General features: G+C 38.1%; 2 protein-coding genes across 2 annotated transcripts; both read left to right on the top strand.

Moving 5' to 3' along the window:
- The first annotated feature begins 3679 nt into the window (after positions 1-3679).
- Positions 3680-9503, top strand: LOC116249010 (uroporphyrinogen decarboxylase). The gene is made up of 6 exons (XM_031622097.2): positions 3680-3894; positions 4745-4866; positions 5516-5626; positions 6746-6934; positions 7809-7934; positions 8743-9503. The coding sequence occupies exons 1-6, from the start codon at positions 3789-3791 to the stop codon at positions 9256-9258; spliced, it is 1170 nt and encodes a 389-aa protein (XP_031477957.1). The 5' UTR covers positions 3680-3788; the 3' UTR covers positions 9259-9503.
- A 6250-nt stretch (positions 9504-15753) lies between these two features.
- Positions 15754-19572, top strand: LOC116247064 (CBL-interacting protein kinase 2-like). The gene is made up of 2 exons (XM_031619014.2): positions 15754-16022; positions 17500-19572. Exon 2 carries the CDS (start codon positions 17888-17890, stop codon positions 19247-19249), a length of 1362 nt encoding a protein of 453 aa, XP_031474874.1. The 5' UTR covers positions 15754-16022; positions 17500-17887; the 3' UTR covers positions 19250-19572.
- Positions 19573-20356: the final 784 nt, after the last annotated feature.

The raw sequence follows: 20356 nt of genomic DNA on the forward strand, positions 1-20356 counted from the left end.
TCATTAATCAGAACTATTGACAAACATCAGAGGTTTGCAAGACAAGCCGACTAGCGAAGCCGCTGACGGTTCAGGATCGTCTCGGTGAAAGTTCGGATGAGTTAAACAAATTTCGGCAATTCATCGACTCGGCTCGATCTTATCTGCCAGTTTAGCTAATAACTAATAAAAACAACGGTGTTGAATATTTTGTGGCATGTCTGCTGCATGCAGGCCTAGTTTTCGGATGATTTGCTTTTGCATAAAAAAATCTAAACTAATTTGATATGATAAGTTTGGAGTTTAACACCTTGATTAATTTTTCTACACATAAAAGAATGTCATCTACCTGGTGGAGTGGACAAGAAAGCCAAGCCCCCGGGATTATCACAAAGGTTTTCAAACATACTGATTTCATCTAAACCAGAGGAATCGTAATATCATCTGAATCTTAAAGTTGAGAGTCCACCAATTGACAACAGATGGACCTACTAGAGTTTTAACTTCATGAAAAGGATCTTATGCATGTGAGGAAGGATCCTATCAGGCTCCCCAAATATTCGCACCTTCACGACTCCCTTTCTCTCTCTCTATCCACTTCCTCCTTCCTTCATGTCACACTCCAACTTCCCGCCTCCAAAACCACAGTGAAGTGGGCAGGTCCTTCTCAACAATCGATCGCCTCATGAATATGAATGGTGTGGCTCTCCCATTTTCACTGCCATCTTTGGTCGTGGCTGTGGTGCTACAGTGGTAGTGATGTCTCCTTCCATGGCCCACCTGATTTGATTCTCCGCCATTCCTTTCTTTTTCGCTTATTCGTTCTTCTACAGAATTCTCTCCACAAATATAAACGACAACCCAATGGAAAATAAGAATAGATCCTCAATCCTCATGGACACTTGTTAATTTGGTGTGATTGTTTCCCCTCTCCACCGATCTAGCATGAGCATCAAGAAGTGTGGGAAGCAGTGGCGGAGTTATGTGGGGGCTGATGTGAACCACTGCTCTCACCAGCCCATCAAAAGTTTCATTAGAGTAATTGAAAATTACATTATAATGACTTAAAAAAACTATATGGAGCGCCCATATCAGACTGGAGCAGATGACTCGAGTGCCTATCAATCAAAAAATCTTTGCTCCGCCACTGTTGGCCAGTCTGGTAAATCCAGTGGTAGAGCTAAAAATCTAAATCAAGATCGTTGTGGTTGTGCAACTGCAATTGAAGAAAGATAAAGCACATGGCAGAGCCAAAAACTTTGGGTAGAGATCACCAATATGCATAAATGATTGAATCACAAGAGTCATTAATATGAAAATAAAAACTATTTGTGAGGCCGCAACAACCCACACCTACCCTTATGTGGCTCTGCCCCGAAGTAGCACTAAATTTTAGATGGTCAAGTATTGTTATTTTGCTTATATTTCGAATTTTTTTACTAACAAAAGTGAGTCAGCACTGCTAAGACATATTAGTATAATATTATGAAAAAAAAAAAAATCAATGGACAAAATGGTAATGTCTAGTTCTAATTCCAACAAGAGGAGTGTTTCATCTTAATGCCAGAGACTAAGTCACAAGAGTGAGCCTAATAAAAAAAACGTATCATCATTCTTTCCATGTGATGGCACTAACCAAGTCAGAAATTTTGGTTGGTGGGAGCACTAGTTCAATAACTTAAAGGGCACCTATATATATAAACAACCAAACATATGAAATTATTAACATAAAAATGTAAACTTTGTGAGGCTGCTGTGGTCAATTTTAAGGTCTCAGCAATAAAATAGAGTTGGATTCGTGCAAACAACCAAATTGCATTTAATGTTGCTCCATCAGAAGCGTTGTTTTTTAATATCTAAATAGAAAAGCAAGTGTGATTCAGATGGTTGTTCATGTTGAGGAAAGGAGAAACGTCTCCAATCTTTCTTTTCTTTGAATTGCAACTTTACTACTTCGGTCAGTGACCAGAAACTCGAATCTTAAAAAAAATTCATTTAAGAAATCAGATCATATTCAAATTTAAGAAATGATATCAAATTGGACTCAAAATGAAATCGGGTTATCAATCGTTCTATGATCCGACAATACGCATTTATATGGCAGTTAAATTTTACTATATCTGACAGTCATGCATTTTGAAAGTTGTTTACTAACATATCATTATGTAGTTCATATTCAAGTGTGAGTTCAAAACTCGGATTCTCAAATTCAAAGTTACATTCAGATATTATATAGTCTTTTGTCATCTGCTTTTGAATTTGAACATGTGAAAATCCAATAAATTGGATATAGTAAAGAGTAGATCCTATTCAAATCGCATCTGTTGGCATCTCAATGTATGTTTGTTGCTTCTTCAAAAGGTAGGCTTTTCTTGTAAAATTTTCTTAAAATCCCCTTCACACCTTTCCCTAAAAGGCCATTACCTACATATTCATTGTAATATCTTTCAGAGAATTGCCTTCTGGTTCTCCCTTTACATGTTCCTTTCTTTCTTCAATTATGTGCTAATATGCAACATCTTTACGAATCAATATCTCGCAGTTAATTCCCTTCAAATGCATGGTGAGTGCCTCTCAGTTGATGAATTTAGATACGCATTAAAAATCAATGCATTGAGCTTCCAACTGTGATAAAAGCCTTGAATTTTGACCAACACAAAACATGCAATATCCCCAGCAAACAAAATTTCATCAATAGTAAAGTTTAATAAAAAAAACGAAAAAAAACAGACAATTGAAGTGCCATCCCTAATAGCTAGGAGTTAACAATGAACTTGGGCAATGACTAGCAAATTAAAAGGGAGATTCTATGCTAGCAAATTTCATTTGTCTGCAGAGATATTAAAATATATACATACGTAAATATGAAAACTGTAAGCATATAGGCTGGCGTGGACAGTTGCCATGCCAGCAACAAAATTGTTATTTATTTTTACATATTTTTATGCAGATTTCTTACAATTAGTCACTTATTTATATATGTTGCCTCTCTTCGAAAATGAAAATTTTTATAAAAGTGTTCCATAACAAAAAATTTTTAGCTCTGCCACTCACTTTATGCACCATTATGGAGATGAAGTATAAGTTGGCACATCAGCAAAGAGGACAACTCAACTATTAGTTTTGGGAAAGCGGGTAGGAGGATTTCATCCCATCTGTTTACCTACCTTCTACACTGCACTATGCTGAATAGTTGCTTCAAAACAATTATTTATTTCACTAAAATCAGGACCAATTAGATCGGGAAAATACTATTCATATTAATTAGAAACTGTTTTGAATGTTGTGAATATTTAAAACAAGATCAAACATAAAAATCTGCATAAAGTCTAATTCCTAAGCACCCACGTTTTTAAAGAATGAGGACTGATTTATAGTTCATTTAATCAATTTAATTGTGGTTCACAAAGTGTTCTATGGAACAATTTTTTAAGCCAAGTACAATATTAATATTAGCTTAAAATAATTTCACATATGAGACATTATAAAGTCTTTATATTTATTCCCATTTTGCATATTCGATCAACTCGTCATACTGCTACTTACCAATCAAGTAACTTGCATTTACTTTTCCTCTTTGGCTGCCAAGATGATATCCAAGTTGTTTGTGTTTGTCCGAACCAGAACCGGGATTGGCCAATAGCCATCGATCACGTGAGGAGAGAAAACATGACCCCACCGGCTCTGCGTCAAAATCCAGGAGGGAGGGAACTGGGAGGGAGAGAGGGAGCGCGAGTCCGGCATTGAGAAGATAACATTATCCATAGCCCATATTCTCTCTCTCTCTCTCTCTCTCTGCTTGGATCGCGATGGCGTCCATCAATGGCGGGTGGAGCCTGTCCACTTCGTCACTCCGCCCAAAAATCCGCGTGCCTCGTCTTAATCCGAGATTTGCGTGCAAGTGTGCTGTTAGAGGTAACCTCCCTTCTCATCTTCAGCTTTCTGCCTTTTTGCCGTTTTAGCATCCCACTTTATAACTTCTACGTCTGGTGCCGACTTGCTATGCGTTCCCTTTTCTTCTTTCTGTCGAGGGAGAAGAGAAGTGGTTCTCTTTAATGTTGATTTTCTAAAGGCAATTTCAAGTTCGACCGGCTGAGTATGTGCTGGAAAAAGAAAATTTTGGTGTTCACGGCAATGGGTACTTTAATCTAAATACGAAAGCGGAGGGGTTGAATGCCTCCGGTTGTTGGTGTTAGTTGCAAGTCAACGATCATGGTGTTAGTTGCAATTCAACGATCACTTCGGGGGTCGATCATGCGTTTTCCTTTTTTCGTTTCTGGGAGATCCAAATTTCTGCAGGAAATACACTGGCGAGCATGGCTGCTGCTTAGATAAATTTTTTCACAAAATTAAGACTTCTTTCTTAGCCTAAAGCATGTCAAGCACATTTAGATAGCCGAAGCTTTGTGAGGTTGCCTTTCCCTTCTTGCTTGGAAAAGTAAAATTGTAATAGACACTCTCTTCCCCTTTTAACGTGGTTTTTAGTTATTGAAAATGTGGGTCGTCCTATATCACTAATTGGATTCTTATACTCTTCGAATAGTAGATTGTACACTGCTTCCACAAGTTGGCCATCTAGCTGAAATGTTCCTTACAATTTGTCCTTAATTAAAGAAAGATGTTAACCGTTGTAAAGAAAAGTCCTTTTCTATGTATTGCTTTCTTGTTTAGAAAGCACGCATATGCTCTTCCGTACTTAGGATTCTTTTCCATTTTCTTGGTAATTTGTTCTCTTCGCTTTATTGATGTTCTTGCGCTTTTCTAGAGTCCATCATGGAACCTGAAGTTGCCCGCACCACAGAACCGCTACTACTTCATGCTGTGCGTGGTGGAAAAGTTGAAAGACCCCCTGTTTGGTTAATGAGGCAAGCAGGGAGGTACATGAAGGCAGGTTTAAGGTTGCTTTGGTTTTTCTTAATTGCTTATACGTGTACGGTGATGTATTTGTTCATCTAATCTTTTTTTTTTCTTATCCACATTGATAGTTCCAAAATGAGGGCTACAGCACATTTAGCTTACTTATGCTAAAGGAAGCACTTCACGTATCTAGTGTAGCTCCATTAGCAAACACGATACTCTTTCACACTTTTATTTGAATACATCCAGTTCTTGGAATCTGGATGTAACTTATTTAGATATTTAATATATTTGACACATCTCTTTTGCTGTTTCCGAAGCTTGATCTTGGCAAAAGAGAAAATAAAAAACTGTGGCTTGCCACTGAGAAGAGCTGCGGCAGTTTATAGCACAAAAAATTAGCCATATTTGGTTTAGTACCTTGGTGTCTTGTTGCGATTATCCTTCAAGTACAGTGATATAAATAAATATGCCAAACTTATCCAAGGTTTATTTTTAGTTTCTGGTTACAAGAATCACGAGTTTGTCCTGATAATTATCTTGGACTGTTGACAAAAAATACCGTAAGGCACAAATATTCACATGGAAAAAGACTGAGATTTGTGAAAATATCTTCTATTTAATAAATGTTTATCTTTTGAAAATTGACCATTTTCAATTGATATTTCTGCTTCTTCAGAGTTATCAGAAGATATGTGAAAAGTATCCTTCATTTCGAGAAAGATCAGAAAATGTAGATCTTGTTGTTGAGATCTCTTTACAGCCATGGAACGTCTTTAAACCAGATGGGGTAAGATATTACTTTAACTGTATTCTTCATGCATTGCTTGTACTGTTCTAACCTGATACCTGATACATGAGAAAATTGGTTGGAAAACCAAATATTCGCTTACAAACTAATACCATGATACTGATGTATGACTATTAGGGTTTTTTTTTGGATAAAAATTTAAGTTCTGTTTTTTTATGCAATTCATTCGGGAAAGCTGAGGCACATGTGTGTAATGCAAATTATAATGTCTGGCCTTAATAATCCTGACATACAATTCTTGGGCTTTACCATCTGGGTTTTCCATATATCCTTCACCAGAGACCTTGAGACAATAGTTTCTAAGGCTGTTAGGATTTGCAGTGCCACACCTTGATGGTATAGTTGTTGGAGCACAAGCACTTTAAATGTTAGATATTCAACTTGGATGAGGGTTGGTAACTTGATTATCCCGCGATATCACTTGCAGCCGTGGAGTATATCCTCTAACAAAGTACAATATGGTGAATCTTTTCTGATGAAATAAATAACTACTGTGGATGAAAACTATTCAAATTTCAGAAGTTTTTAAGTTTGAACTATGCAGTTCATTTTTAAATTTAGTTGTCTATGGATGTTTAGCAGATGTTATTAGGATTGATAGGCAATGTGGAACACTTTTGGCAATTTTCTTTGTGAAGTTGTTAATCCATATTTTCTTTCAGCTGCATTCTAACGTTAAGTAATCCTTTTCCCCTGAAATGGCGTTTACAAGTCATGAAATGCAACAGAAGATGCAGTCAATGTCAAGGAACTCACATTAGTTTTTTTCTCCTCTACCTGTTGAGTCACAGTTAAAATATTTGGCCACCAGCAAGTTGTGACCTAGTCCATGTAGCCCAATGACATTTGCGCAACCAGCTATGGAGAACATCTGGGAAAACCCCACCCTTGGGCTGCTGTAGGATTTTTCTATGTCTCTATGTACTTCTAGTTTATAATTTATGGTTGCTGATGTCATATATACTGTTGACAATTGACATATTCCTGAACTAGAGTAGTATAATGTTTTTGGGTATATGTTACATATCAGTTAAATTATAACATTTGTTCCCTTTGATATATTATTTTTTGGTTTATAATTTCATGCTTTATTAACAGGTGATCTTGTTTTCCGATATTCTCACACCCCTCCCTGGGATGAATATTCCTTTTGACATTGTAAAAGGAAAGGGTCCAATCATAGACCCTCAAGTAAGAACAGCTGCTGATGTTGAGAATGTGGTAGAATTTTGCCCTGAGGAAGCAGTTCCATATGTTGGAGAGGCATTGAGAATCCTGAGATCAGAGGTTTGGTTTCTTTATTTTCCCATTTTTTGTTCTTTGTTTAATCACCATCTTCATTGGTTGTTTGGTTAGTTCTGCTTCATTTTTATTTTCACATTCATAAAGAAAGCAAATTTTACCCATCATGCCTCTGTCTGTGGCTGTGAAAAATTGAATCTTTCTCCTTCTCAGCTCTTTCTTAAGCAACTGAAGAGGTCTAATTCATTACTCATGTTTCCTTTTAGCTTGTTCTTGATTCTTAATGGTAATGTATTTTGTGACTGATGAGTATTTCTCGATACCAGTTTGCAAACTTGCAATTGTACAAATCCTTGCGTCTTCCATGATTTGGGTTAAAAATAAAAGAAAGGATCTTTTTTATCATGTTAAGACACTAATTCTGTTAGCTATAGAAAAGATATACACCGAGGACTGTTAATGCTAGGACAGAGATATTATCAGGTATGTAACATAGTATATAAAATTTAAAGTTCTGCTTATCTGACCTACCTATCCCTTTTTTGGGCATAGTTATGGGTTTCCTTTGCAATCAGTGAGTTTGTTCCTCTATGGCGTTCCTTATGGCCGCAAATAAACTTATGCGAACATATGGCAATTAAGAATTATTTAAGGATTAGTAAGTTTTCCAGAATCTGTATTCTCTATATGGCCAACTGTATGATTGAAGTTATTAATTTCACAAATTTTGGATGGATACTCACTTATTACCTGATACGTTGAGCTTTTGAGTGCCTTAAGATATGTTATTTGTCAATATTTTACTGTGCATCTCAAATCTGTTTAACTTGTCCATGGCGGCTTTCTGCCTACCTTTGCCAAATTTTTAAATAACATATTGCATTTTTGGTTGATCAAGAAAAAATTTTCATTTCTTCAGGTGAAAAATGAGGCTGCTGTGCTGGGCTTTGTTGGTGCTCCATTCACACTGGCATCATATGTTGTTGAAGGTGGCTCTTCAAAGCATTTCTCAAAGATAAAGCGCCTAGCCTTTTCTGAACCAAAGGTATATTTATCATCTAAATCTTGACAAAAAGAATTTCCTAGTAAATTCCAGTGAATGCTGTAGTGGCCTGTTTTGCTAGACGAGCTTTCTTATGCTTACTTGTTTTATACTTTTCTTTTTTTATATCACAAGTTCTGCTTCTCCAGTTCAGCTATCTTTTCTTGAAAATGTTTTACTTCCTGTTTCGTATAGAGAATCCTTTATTCTCTGGGTTGATCGAGTATATGGGTTCAAGTCCTTCTGTAGAGTACGGTTCTTTCTTTCCACAGCATCTCTTGGTTATGTCTTGTATGATTATTGCTTAGTTGCTGAGAATCTGTGAACTTTTATGTGATATTTCAAATACATTTCTCTGGCTCCTGAAAGGCCAGAGACAGCATGCTTTATTTCTTTTCTATTGTTAATGACCACCTGACTACCTCTCATCTTCTTTTTGTTATTACCTAATTTATTATAAAAGTGTCCTTTACTTGTTATGTCCAGAAAGCATCCTTTTTCCTTTCATTGGACTAGATCTGGCAAAAGCACTCGCGATTTTATCAGTTATACAGAAACACTAAACAGTAAACTTGTTTGCAGCACAAGTTCAGAACCTTGCTCTCTTTCTATGAAAGGCTGCTGGAACCACCATGTATTTTAGGAACAGCCTGTTTGTACTTCATTTTGGCTAGAAGAGGGAAAATGTTTATATGATTGACTAGAGGGTTAATATGCTGTACTTATACCCTGGAAAGCTTGTGCTTTTAGTGCTTAGCGCCAGGGATTCCTTACTGAATGACCCTGTGCTTCACCATTTCTTACTTTCTAGGTTCTGCATGCGTTGCTGAAGAAATTTGCAAGCTCAATGGCCAAATACGTCCAATACCAGGCTGATCATGGTGCTGAGGCTGTACAGATCTTTGATTCTTGGGCAACGGAGCTTAGTCCTGCAGACTTTGAGGAATTTAGTTTGCCTTACCTGAAGCAGATAGTGGACACAGTAAAAGAAACACATCCAAGCCTGCCATTGATTCTTTATGCAAGTGGTTCTGGAGGACTGCTTGAGAGGCTTCCTTTGACTGGTGTCGATGTTGTTAGTTTGGATTGGACAGTTGATATGGCAGAAGGCCGTAGAAGGTTAGGATCCGACATAGCTGTGCAGGGCAATGTAGATCCTGGCGTCCTTTTTGGATCAAAGGAGTTCATCACGAAACGCATCCTTGACACTGTCGCAAAGGCAGGCAGCAGTAAACACATTTTGAATCTGGGCCATGGTATCGTGGTTGGCACACCTGAAGAAAACGTCGCACACTTTTTTGAAGTAGCCAAGTCTATCAGATACTGAAATTTTCGGCTAGCATTGATGCTCTGTGAGCCTTCTTAATTCTCATTTTGTAGTAGCAGTAAGCCTTTCAATCTTGCTTCGTTTCCCTGTTCATATGATCATCCATTCAAGCGTTTTTGGTAGGACCGGAAGAAGGAAAAATCCAACATCTAGATCTGCAATTTTTGTTCTTTTTGCCCACGTCCAGTTTCGTGTAATTGATCTAATCATCGAGCTTGCTTCTACGTTGTTGCTATGCATTTTTATTTTTGTGTGTGTGCCCTTCTTTCTCATGGTAATTTTGGATTTGCCTTCTTTATGATGAATGCGCCACACGATTATCTGCTACTGTACCCATCCCCCAAAAGAAAGGCAGCCCAATTCGTATTGAAAAGTGTATGCCTCATTTTTCTGGACACCGGTATGGTTAATCAATCTTCGCTATAATTCCGGCTCAAGGGCATAGCATAGCTGGTCGAGCTAGGGGCCTGTATTAAGGCAGGTCTTTAGTTCGATTCTCGTGGGCGCTATGTTCCTGTGTCTTAAGGCGGTAGGGCGTGACATCCAAGCTGAAGGGTTCACCGTTGCTATCGCTGACACCGACGCAGCTCAGGACTCCGGAGGTAGGAGAAATCGGGGGCGGGGGGGGGGGGGGCCTTCGGGCCTTTTTCAGGCGGTCGGATTAATACCTCTTGTTCACCCAAAATCTTCGCTATAATTTCACCGACCAACCCCCAGCAACCTGACCTTCGACCAGTATATGTGGGTTTTAAAAAATCAAAGGTAGTTCATTAATACATTTAGGTCGTCAAAATTTAGCCAACAATACAAAATATTAACATTTCGCAAGGTATCCATGCACAAAGTGAATAGATGTTGAACGTGAAAATAGGAGCACAACTATGGACAGACATAAAGAATAGCGAACTAACAGGACATGAGTCCTGCCACCTTTCATAATTTTTCCTATTTGTTGTGGAGTGACGTTCATATTGCTCTTCAAATTGGTCCTTGTCCATTATTTCTTTCTTAATGAAGGCTACCCTCTCTCTCTCTCTCTCTCTCTCTCTCTCTCTCTCTCTCCTCCGATTCTCTCTCTCTCTCTCTCTTTTTTTTTGGGCATGTTTTTTCTTTTGCATGTTTTTTTTACATAGTGGCATCTTATCCCTCAATTTTGTTAATGAATTCCCATATGATCGGCGTATTGCAACTTAAATGAAAAGCTTGTGCCAAGTTATTGGAAGGTTGAGCCCACTCATCAGATATCTCATATCTGTTTAATGTCAGCTTGCTGCTAATTCAAGGACTGAGTTCTAAGAAAGCAGGTTTTTTAATATCGGGTTTTGATCCTTAAAGAGGTTGTGCAATGGACCGGATGGATGCTGATAGGTAGACAAACAGTCTCTGTTTCAAATTTCTGTAACATCAACTCTTTGTGGTAGAAAAGTAGGATAGCAATAAACGCTACAATGAATTGTTATCTGCTTTCCCAGGGAACAAGATTTTCCAGTAACCGTTGTGAAAACTTTTTAAGTACCAGTCGGCCAAAAAAGGTTTTGGCGTAGTGGGCATGTTTGCTTGGGTATCTTTTCAAAATTTCAATCGAAAATCGTTGGAGAGAGTCTCCCCACCTTTATCAAAACCATCAAAAGAATGTACATACAAAAAAGAGCGAGAAAAAAGAGAAACCATATGATGCAACTCAGCATAAACCTGCTGGTTCAAAAAGTAGAAAAATTATTCTAACAAAGCTGCTTATAGAGAAACTGCTTGCAGGAAATAGGAACAGCCCCATTCCAAGAAAAACTGTCGATCAGCCAATTTCATAGGTCATATCTTCATTGATCCCTGCATGAGAACAATCTTCTTCCAGATTCAAGAGGAAGCTTTTGCTCAATAAGCACAATATTATCAATATGAAGCTCTCTACTCAACCAGTCAAGAAGCTTGCTTGGGTATCTTTTCAAAATTCAAAGCGTAATCGAAAAGAGGAGCAAAGCACTTCCATGCGACACCAGTTTTCTAAAAGCAAGAAATTGAATAGATTTGGCGCGGCTGCCGTTTCAATAAATCCGTTACCCATCGGCAGAAAATGGCCTCATGTACATATTTTTTTAAAACAATTAAATTATAAAAAAGAAAAATGAAAGATAACATTCACCTAATATTTAATCGGTATGAACCGAGTCTTAGACACTGTGCCCTTGAAATACCAAATGCTTCATTTAGATTGTCAACAAAACTTGTCCGCTCTAACTATGATTTCACTTTACACATTGACAGAAGGAAAATGTTTTCATAATTTAAAAAAAAAAGTCTTTTGTCGTCATTTTATTTTATTTATATCTTATCAAAAACTTGTCTTGAAGCAGTACTTTTGTCATTAACCATTAACCATACGGGGCAGTGACGCCTTCACCTTTTGTTGTGTATTTATTGGGATATTTTTAATGGGGTGTGGAGTCCACTCCCTCCCCATTGGACCACTCTAGTGGCAGGCATCCTTCACTCGCACTTTGATGATGTCCGCAGTGATGGTGGAATAAGGTCGGCGAGCTTCACTTCTCTCTCTCTCTCTCTCTCTCTCTATATATATATATATATATATATATATATATAACATCATGAAAATGGATTACTAAATCAAAAGCCCAATCGATACGATTTAATGCTAAAGTTTTACAACATTGGTATCTCTCTCTCTCTATCTGCAAAATGATGTTTACATATGAAAAAAAATCACTCTAAGAAAATGAGGAACAAACGTATCCAACAAAGAAAGTATGAGCCTAAAAAAAATTGGTCCAGAGCATGTTCGTCAGTAAAATAGGTGATGGTGTGTTCTGGAGCGGAGAAAAGAATTCTTGAGCAGTGACCGTACCGCTATTGGTTAATATATGGTTTTTAAATTTCTTGCCAAGTAAGTTAATTTTGTATGCAGATATGACCTAACTCAGCAGTTTATATATGATTTTTAAATTTATCGCCAAGTAAGTTTATTTTGTACTTGGAGATGATTTAAAAGTCGTTTGATAGAGTGTCTTATGAATTTATCCTATTCATAAAATAATAGTTTTACTGTTACTAAAATCTGCTTCAATTTTTGGGGCACATTCACATTCACGTGACACTTACAAAAAAACCCATTAGATTTTACAAATTTGTGCTTATGGGGTCGTTCAGTAGTAAAGACATTTTGAAAGATTTATAAGATATTCGAACTATTGTTTTATGAACTTATCTCTATCTTTAGATTCACGGACACTGAAAAAGTGTTTCTACTGCTAAACTACCACTTAGAAAACATAACCTAAATTTTTTAGCACGTCGTTCAGATTTAATGTATGATATTTCACAATACATTCCAGTGTTTTTTTGGGCACTAAGAAAGCAAGTATTTACAGCATTTTTGAGCAATAAAAAAGTAAGTGACTGAAGCACAACTGTTACTAAATATATGATGCCGCAAATATATAGCAAGTCCAATTGCACGGAGGGTCTTTATGTAGTCACTTACTAATTCAACACTTTTAAGGTTTGAATGTACTTTTTTAGTCATAAAAATTTGATCACTTATGCCTCTTATAACATGAAAAGTTTAGTAGTTCTTTTTTTTTCAAACTTTTAATAGAAAGCAAATTCATCACGCTAAATTAATAATCGTAAACATGTCAACATGTTTATATTTTTGAACGCATTTTTTTAATAAAAAATTAAGTGGTCTAAATTTAGTCCAAAACTTTAAGTAATCTGGAATACACCTGTCCCTTTATAATATAGACATGTCTCACCATTATTGTTTTGGATGTGGCCCCAAAAGAAATACTTGGCAGCCAAGCTTTCAAAGGCCAACCGTTTTTGACTTTTAAAAGTGTAGCAAAGGGGCCTGAAATTCTAAAACCTTGTGAACTTAAGGATGTTAATATATTTGATATGAAAAAAAAAGTTAATATTCATTTAAGATTTGGATATATATATAAATATGAGACCAGATTCGGCATATTAGATTCAGTTTTAAAATATCATACATTTAATGCCCTTATGTTTTAAAACTCGGCCAGATTTAGTTCAAAACTCGGATTCTGATTCAAATATACATAAAATCATATTCAAATCAGATTAAGATCGTAAAATCAGATATGACTTTCCTACTTTTCATTCTTATTAGAATGAGAATTCAAATTTGAGTATATGAATATCAAAAAAGCAGATACAACAATTAAGAGTGCATTGATGCAGAGGGACCAATCGTGGGCAGAAACGCTTTACATTTCCATCTCATTAGTGGCAGCCCAACTACCCATTAATTACGTGTTCCTATATAACGGAAAAAGCGACGGCATGTTTGTGTGGTTACAAATGAAGATAAGGGTTGGAAGGGATGACCGGACGTCGCCGGCCGTCGAGCCCGGAAAAGTAAAAAAGAAAAGCGAGAATTCACGTTTTCTCCGCTCAAGAGATGCTTAAGTAAATAAGCATCGTTTCCTGTTTCCACCTTATCAACTAATTTTCAAACCTAATTAAAGTTTTTATACTTATGGTGAAATTTGGAGAAGGTTATATGTTAAGGTTAAGAGGGGAGAGAGTGGCTTTCCCTCTTAGGGGCCAGCCCTATTGACCATAATGACGGGGACCGACGCCAGTTGATAGTGGCGAAGCGAAAAAAAATTAGTTGGAGGGGCACTTGTTTCACAATAATTATATTTTTGAAGGATAAAAGATAGATATTTAAAGATACCTAAGAAATTTCAAGAGACTGGCATCGACAACTGCCCACACTAACCACTGCCAGCCGAGTTAGTGTGGGCAGTGGCCCACACCAGCTCATCAAAAATCTCGTTACATTGTTTCAAGTTCAAATTTGCCACGACTAGCAGTCTACGTACTAAACTTGTGTCGGCAATGCAATGCAAGTACCTCTCAACTAAAAAATCCTGGCTCTACCATTAAGGAGAGTCTTGCTCTCTCCTCGCAATCTAATAAAAAAATCTCATTCAAATTTGCCATGATTCAAAAATCACATTCTGTTTCCATACTAAACTTGTGTCGGCAACACATGTACCTCTTAACTAAAAAATCCTGGCTCCACCATTGATGTTGTATCGCATACTCACTGTTTTTAGATAACAACCAATTTTTTTTTTTTTTTGAATTTATGGTTATGAATATATCCGACAATTCGATGGCAGATCCACTTCTATAACTGACATGGCATATTTGGAAGGCCTTTTCATGTTCTGTTACTTTTTTATTTTTTTAGAGAGAGAATATACCATAGTAATACCATCGACAATAATTGGGAATAAATTGAAGTTGGTGTTCATCAATTTATTAAAAAAAAGGCACCGAACAAAATTTAGTACCCCAGAAGAATCGAGTACGCCGTTCATCTCTGCCCTCATTTAAAAAGTTTTGTTTCCTGTGACTTTCTACCATTTCAATAAAGATTTAACAAATTCATCCTCCAATTATGATGAAATAACAAAAACATGATCAAACTTTGATTGTTGTCATATAACCTCTCGGTGTAGCAGAAATAAGCAAACGGTTAAATATAAAAATTCAAATTTAAATGCGACTCTTTTTGTCATATTTAGGAAAAAAAAAATTGAATACTTCTTTTGTGAGGAAGTCCCTTTCACGCAACGTGACTCGAAATGGGCACCTGGCCTCGGGCGGGTCCACGCGGGAGTGCGGGACCCACAGAGAAACGTAAAGAGACCATATCACCTTGGCGTGTGATATTTCTTTTTTCAGGCGTGACGTGGCGGGGTTCGATTGGTGGCTGGGAGGAGAAGAAAAGCCGTTTGGACAGACTAACCGGTTGGACCGTCGGTTGGAGGAGGCGTTAGCCGCGTCCTGACCGTCTGTTGGCCGGCGAGAAAACCGGACCGGACCCACTTTTAACCAAACGACGAACCATAAGCTGGTCGGGAGTGTTGGATTTTATATCAGATTGGATTTGAAATCCTTTTATTTTGAATAAGTTCTTTTTTTTTTTCTTTTTCTTGAAGGCCATTTGTTTTCTAATTTGTGCCAAAAAAAAAAAAGAAGAAAGAAAAGTATGCAAAACTTCGGGAGCGTTTAATAGCCTTTCATTTTAGATCCAGAGTTGACTTGAAATCTGTTTTATGTAAGATTTATAGATTTGATTTCACCACTGTGTAGAAATGAAGATTTGACTTACACTATATGACTAAAACCTCATATTACAAAGTCTGACGTCAAATTGATCACAAACTTGAATCCACCTCAAATCTCGGGTCCGTTCTTCCCATGTTTTGGGACTAATGAATGTCCAAATTTTGCATCGAGATTTTTTCATGGTTTTGTTGATTTTTTCAGGCCGGTTAGAATCAAGTATAAAGGCCGAACGGGAGATAAATTTAGTTTCTTGTTCGGTCTTGAGAATTTTGGATCTGGATGCGGATATCGTTTCGAAGAGTCCGTAGGAACTGATCCAGGATCCCCGCGGTATCTCGAAGGTATCGACGGAGGGGGCAAAAGGGAGAGTGTCCAGCGAGTCAGCGGCTGCCCTGCCCCTTGAATTGCTCCCAATACGAAAGGAAACGGCAGCTGTGTCGTCGTCATCGCTATTTAAATGGAAACGCCAGACAATTCAGAGAAAATAAGGAAATTTTAATCGGCGGAGAGGTCGTTCCAGAACAGGATAGAAATAAAGAAAAGATCTTCTTCTTACCGTGTGGAGAAAGAGAAGAGAAAAAGAAGAAATTTTTTTTGCTACCTTCGTCTACCGCCTCGCTTGGATCGCGATCGTCAAAGAGGTCCGTCCTTTCTTTCTCTCTTATTCAGTCTCGTGCTTTTCATTTGATAGTTTTTAGTTGGTGATCGTCTTAATCTCCCAGCTGCGGTTTTGGGGAGTCGGAATTCACGATCTTAATACTACTTTTTTTTTTGGTTCGTTTTTCTTTTTGTTTGGGTCCCTTTCTCCATTTCTTCTGGGGATTTTGGTCTTCTCCTTTGTTGTGTTTCGTGCATCTGCTGTTGCTTTCTTCTTTCTCTGTTTTGTAATGGTAGGTCAAGTTTTTGAAAGTTTTTCTGGGGATTTTGGTCTTCTCCTTTGTTGTGTTTCGTGCATCTACTGTTGCTTTCTTCTTTCTCTGTTTTGTAATGGTAGGTCAAGTTTTTGAAAGTTTTCTTTCATGATTCGTTTGCGCGGACGCTAAGTTAATTTTTTTTTTCTTGTGAGGATTTTGTTAGTTTTATTGTCTCTCTTTTTGATTTTGTGTTCCGTGCTTCTCTTTGTTCGTTTTGCGATTGTACCCTGGTTTTCCTAGCCTTTCCATGTTTGGTTATCCTCATTTGGAACGGTGAGTTCCGTTGTTCGGTGGGCAGCTACTTTGAAGGAATGATATTGAGTATGTTCTGTTCTTTTCTTTGGAGGAGCAAGTGGGATGTTTCTTCGCAAAATTCGTCTCAATTTCATGTGTGGCAAAATATCCCACAAAATCTCGTCATGTTGCTTGCGAATTTTTAGATCCTCATTCGTCGTGTGAGGAAACTCGTATTCTTCTACTCTCCATATATTGTTCTGTGTATTTCCTGGATTTATGCATGAACCATTTGCGACCTGTTTTTATGGCATCAAAACTATGTCGGAGAACTCCCTTTGCTATCGAAGCTCATTATTATTATTTTTTTGGGGTGACAAAATCGGGTTTCTGGGACCTGGCCTTGCTATCGAATCTAAAACCATGCCTAGGTTCATGCTAGTGTGAGGCTTAGACCTTAGTTATGCAGATGGAGGGGTCTGCAATTCATGCAGGAAGAATCTTCCACTCCTCTTGGTTGGATAATTTCTTGAAGAATAGAATGAAATCAAGGAACAGGAAGAGAACAAACGCAGAGGCGCGTTTGGAGGGTAGTGTTTGACGTGTTTTTTTAGATATTGTGTCTACTTTGCCTATGCATTTGATTACAACGCGTTGCATTCGCAGCAGCTTCCTTAGGATATGAGGTTTCTCTTTCTTTAGTTTCAGTCATTGACAGATTGAAGAAGGGGAAAGCCTGCACTGCTCTTTGTTCTGTTGGAGTACCTGTCCACTTTTTCGTTTTATTTTCCCTGATGCCTATCTACTTTTTTCCCTCTTAGCCATCAATTTTTACTACTTTAAATAATGTCCAAACTGTTCCTATTAGATTTATTATTACATTATATTATTCTCAGAAAAAAAAAGTGTGCATTCTTTCGTATCCATTTATCAATCAGGTTAACTTATCAAACTTGTGTTTCTGAAACAGGTCCCATTCAACAAGTTGCTTGGCTCTTACACTTTGGTCGATTGACTGGTTGGTCAGTCTTGTAAAGATTTCCTTCCCTCATTTATTAGTGGGTGCACTTGGAATATAATCCAGGGAATGCAGAAAGATGTGCTTGCCCATCAAGGAGTCCTACTGTAGGTCTGATGAGGCAGCTCCAGAGGAGCTTCCGCAGTTTTCTTTAAATGAAATAGAACATAGCCAAGATCAGATCCGTGCCCGGACACATGGCCTCTGCAAGGATGGTTAAATTATATGTTTTTTAGCTCCCGCTCTGTAGATATCAGTATCAAATATTTGGTTAGTGGGAGGTATAGAATATTTCTGTCGTTCGTGTGCTTGATTAGGTTTTCTTGATTGGGAAAGAAAGATGGATAATAAGGGAACGATATTGATGCAAAGGTTTGAGTTAGGCCGATTATTGGGTCAGGGCACCTTTGCTAAGGTGTACTTTGCTAGGAATACGAGGACAGGGCAGAGTGTTGCTATAAAAATGATTGATAAAGAGAAGGTCATGAGGGTGGGGATGATGGACCAGATCAAACGAGAGATATCTGTAATGAGGTTGGTGAGACACCCAAACATTGTTCAGCTTTTTGAGGTTATGGCCAGCAAATCTAAGATCTATTTCGTAATGGAATATGTCAAGGGTGGAGAGCTCTTCAACAAGATTGCAAAGGGTAGGCTGAGGGAGGATATGGCAAGGAAGTATTTCCAGCAACTGATTGCTGCTGTTGACTTTTGTCACAGCAGAGGCGTTTATCATAGAGATCTGAAGCCTGAAAACCTCCTGTTGGATGAAAATGGTGATCTTAAGGTTTCAGACTTCGGCTTGAGTGCACTTGCAGAATCAAAGCGGCAAGATGGGCTGCTTCATACAACATGTGGAACTCCAGCTTATGTTGCCCCAGAGGTAATCAGTAAAAAGGGTTATGATGGGGCAAAATCTGACATTTGGTCCTGTGGGGTGATACTGTTTGTCTTGCTTGCTGGTTATCTTCCTTTCCACGATTCCAATCTCATGGAGATGTACAGAAAGATAACAAAAGCAGAATTCAAATGCCCTCATTGGATTCCTTCAGAAGTTAGAAGGCTCTTATCGAAGATGTTGGACCCAAATCCAAGTACTCGAATATCAATAGCAAATATCATGGAGAATGCTTGGTTTAAAAAGGGATATAAACCAGTCGACAGGGAACGGGAGCATAAGGAATTGACTGCCCTTGATGTTGATGCTGCTCTTTCTGACAGAGGGGCTGGGGAGACTGTTGAGAGGAGGGCACCCACATCTGTGCCTGTGAAACCTCTATCCTTAAATGCTTTTGACATCATCTCGCTTTCCTCAGGCTTTGATCTTTCAGGTTTATTTGAGGAGAAGGTGAAAGAAGAACGTTTCACTTCCAGACAGCCAGCTTCAGTTATAATCTCAAAGCTGGAGGAAGTTGCAAAGCTCCTGAAGTTCAAAATCACAAAGAAAGATGAAGGACTGTTGAGAATCCAGGGGCTGAAGGAGGGGAGGAAAGGAGTTCTATCAATAGATGCAGAGATATTTGAGGTGACCCCATCATTTTATGTGGTGGAAATGAAGAAAACAAATGGCGACACATTGGAGTATCGGGACTTTTGTAAACAGAACTTGAGACCCGCACTCAAGGACATAGTGTGGGCTTGGCAAGGAGAACATCGGCCAGAACAGCAAGAGCAACAACATCAGCATCAACAGCAACAATGACTTCGGTTATCAAATTCTTCTGTCCAGCAACAGTAACAACGGCAGAACCAGGCCCAGCACCAAGACTGACGGTGACCAAATTTAAGAGTACTGATGATCATCTGTTTGTTGACCTGCTCATACCTTTTGACTGTCAATGATGCGTTTCCAGGAACCTCTTTGATTTTCTTTGCTCGGTTGTGTTCCAACTGTTGTAAGACTTGGATACTTGTTTCTTTTATCTATCTATTGCACGAGTACTGTAGTTATGTCTTATAAGCTTTGAACTATGGATGCAGCTTTTGTTTGCGTAAGGAACTAAATAAACTTCATGGTTTTTCACATATCCAGGCAGGACTCATGCACTTTGATTTTCTCGTTCTCCTTGCAACCTGTAAAATGTTTCTGCAAGGGCCGGTTGGTTTCAGACAGCAGAAGGGAACCCATTTTCATGGAAAGGGCAGTTTGCAATAACTTCTAAGCGGCCTGCCAAGCCCGTGAAAATGCTTCGGCTGTTATGGATAAGGGGAGCATATTTGACCACTTTGTTTTTTGAGAGGGAGGAAAATTCTGGGATCTATCTGCCCAATTTTTTTTAAGGCCTAACTTTTGTTGTTTATTTCATTCAGTTAACGTCGGAAATGTCTCAATAACCTTGCTATTTTAGCAGTCGACAGGAAAGTTTACTGGAAGAAGCCTGCCTTATTGAGGAAATTTGGTGGTGCATTTCTTATGTCTCTTGATTTTATAGTTATTAGTTTCTGCTGTTGGTTGGTTATGATAATCCTTTTATAGCGCTAAAATCTGCGATGCTGATTGCCACTATTGCTTTTATAAATCTTTGACTGCTTTACTAACTAGGAGGGTCTTTAGAGTCTTTGCATAATACTTTGAGAGGTATTAGAATGCTCGGCACTAAAATGCCAAACATTTAGTACCGAGTAGTTGTCAGTGGAACAAAAGTTTCGGGTTCCACCTACCTCATCTTGTGTGATGATCTGGAACTTTTGTTCCACCAGTTTAGGTAGAACTCTAATGACCACATCTCCCTCTCTCAAAAGTGCCACCTATTTATGTGGAATTTTAACAATGGGACACAAATGTTAGGACAGAGAAAAAACACCAGGG

Source organism: Nymphaea colorata, chromosome 2, assembly GCF_008831285.2.
Source record: "Nymphaea colorata isolate Beijing-Zhang1983 chromosome 2, ASM883128v2, whole genome shotgun sequence".
Taxonomy (NCBI): domain Eukaryota; kingdom Viridiplantae; phylum Streptophyta; class Magnoliopsida; order Nymphaeales; family Nymphaeaceae; genus Nymphaea; species Nymphaea colorata.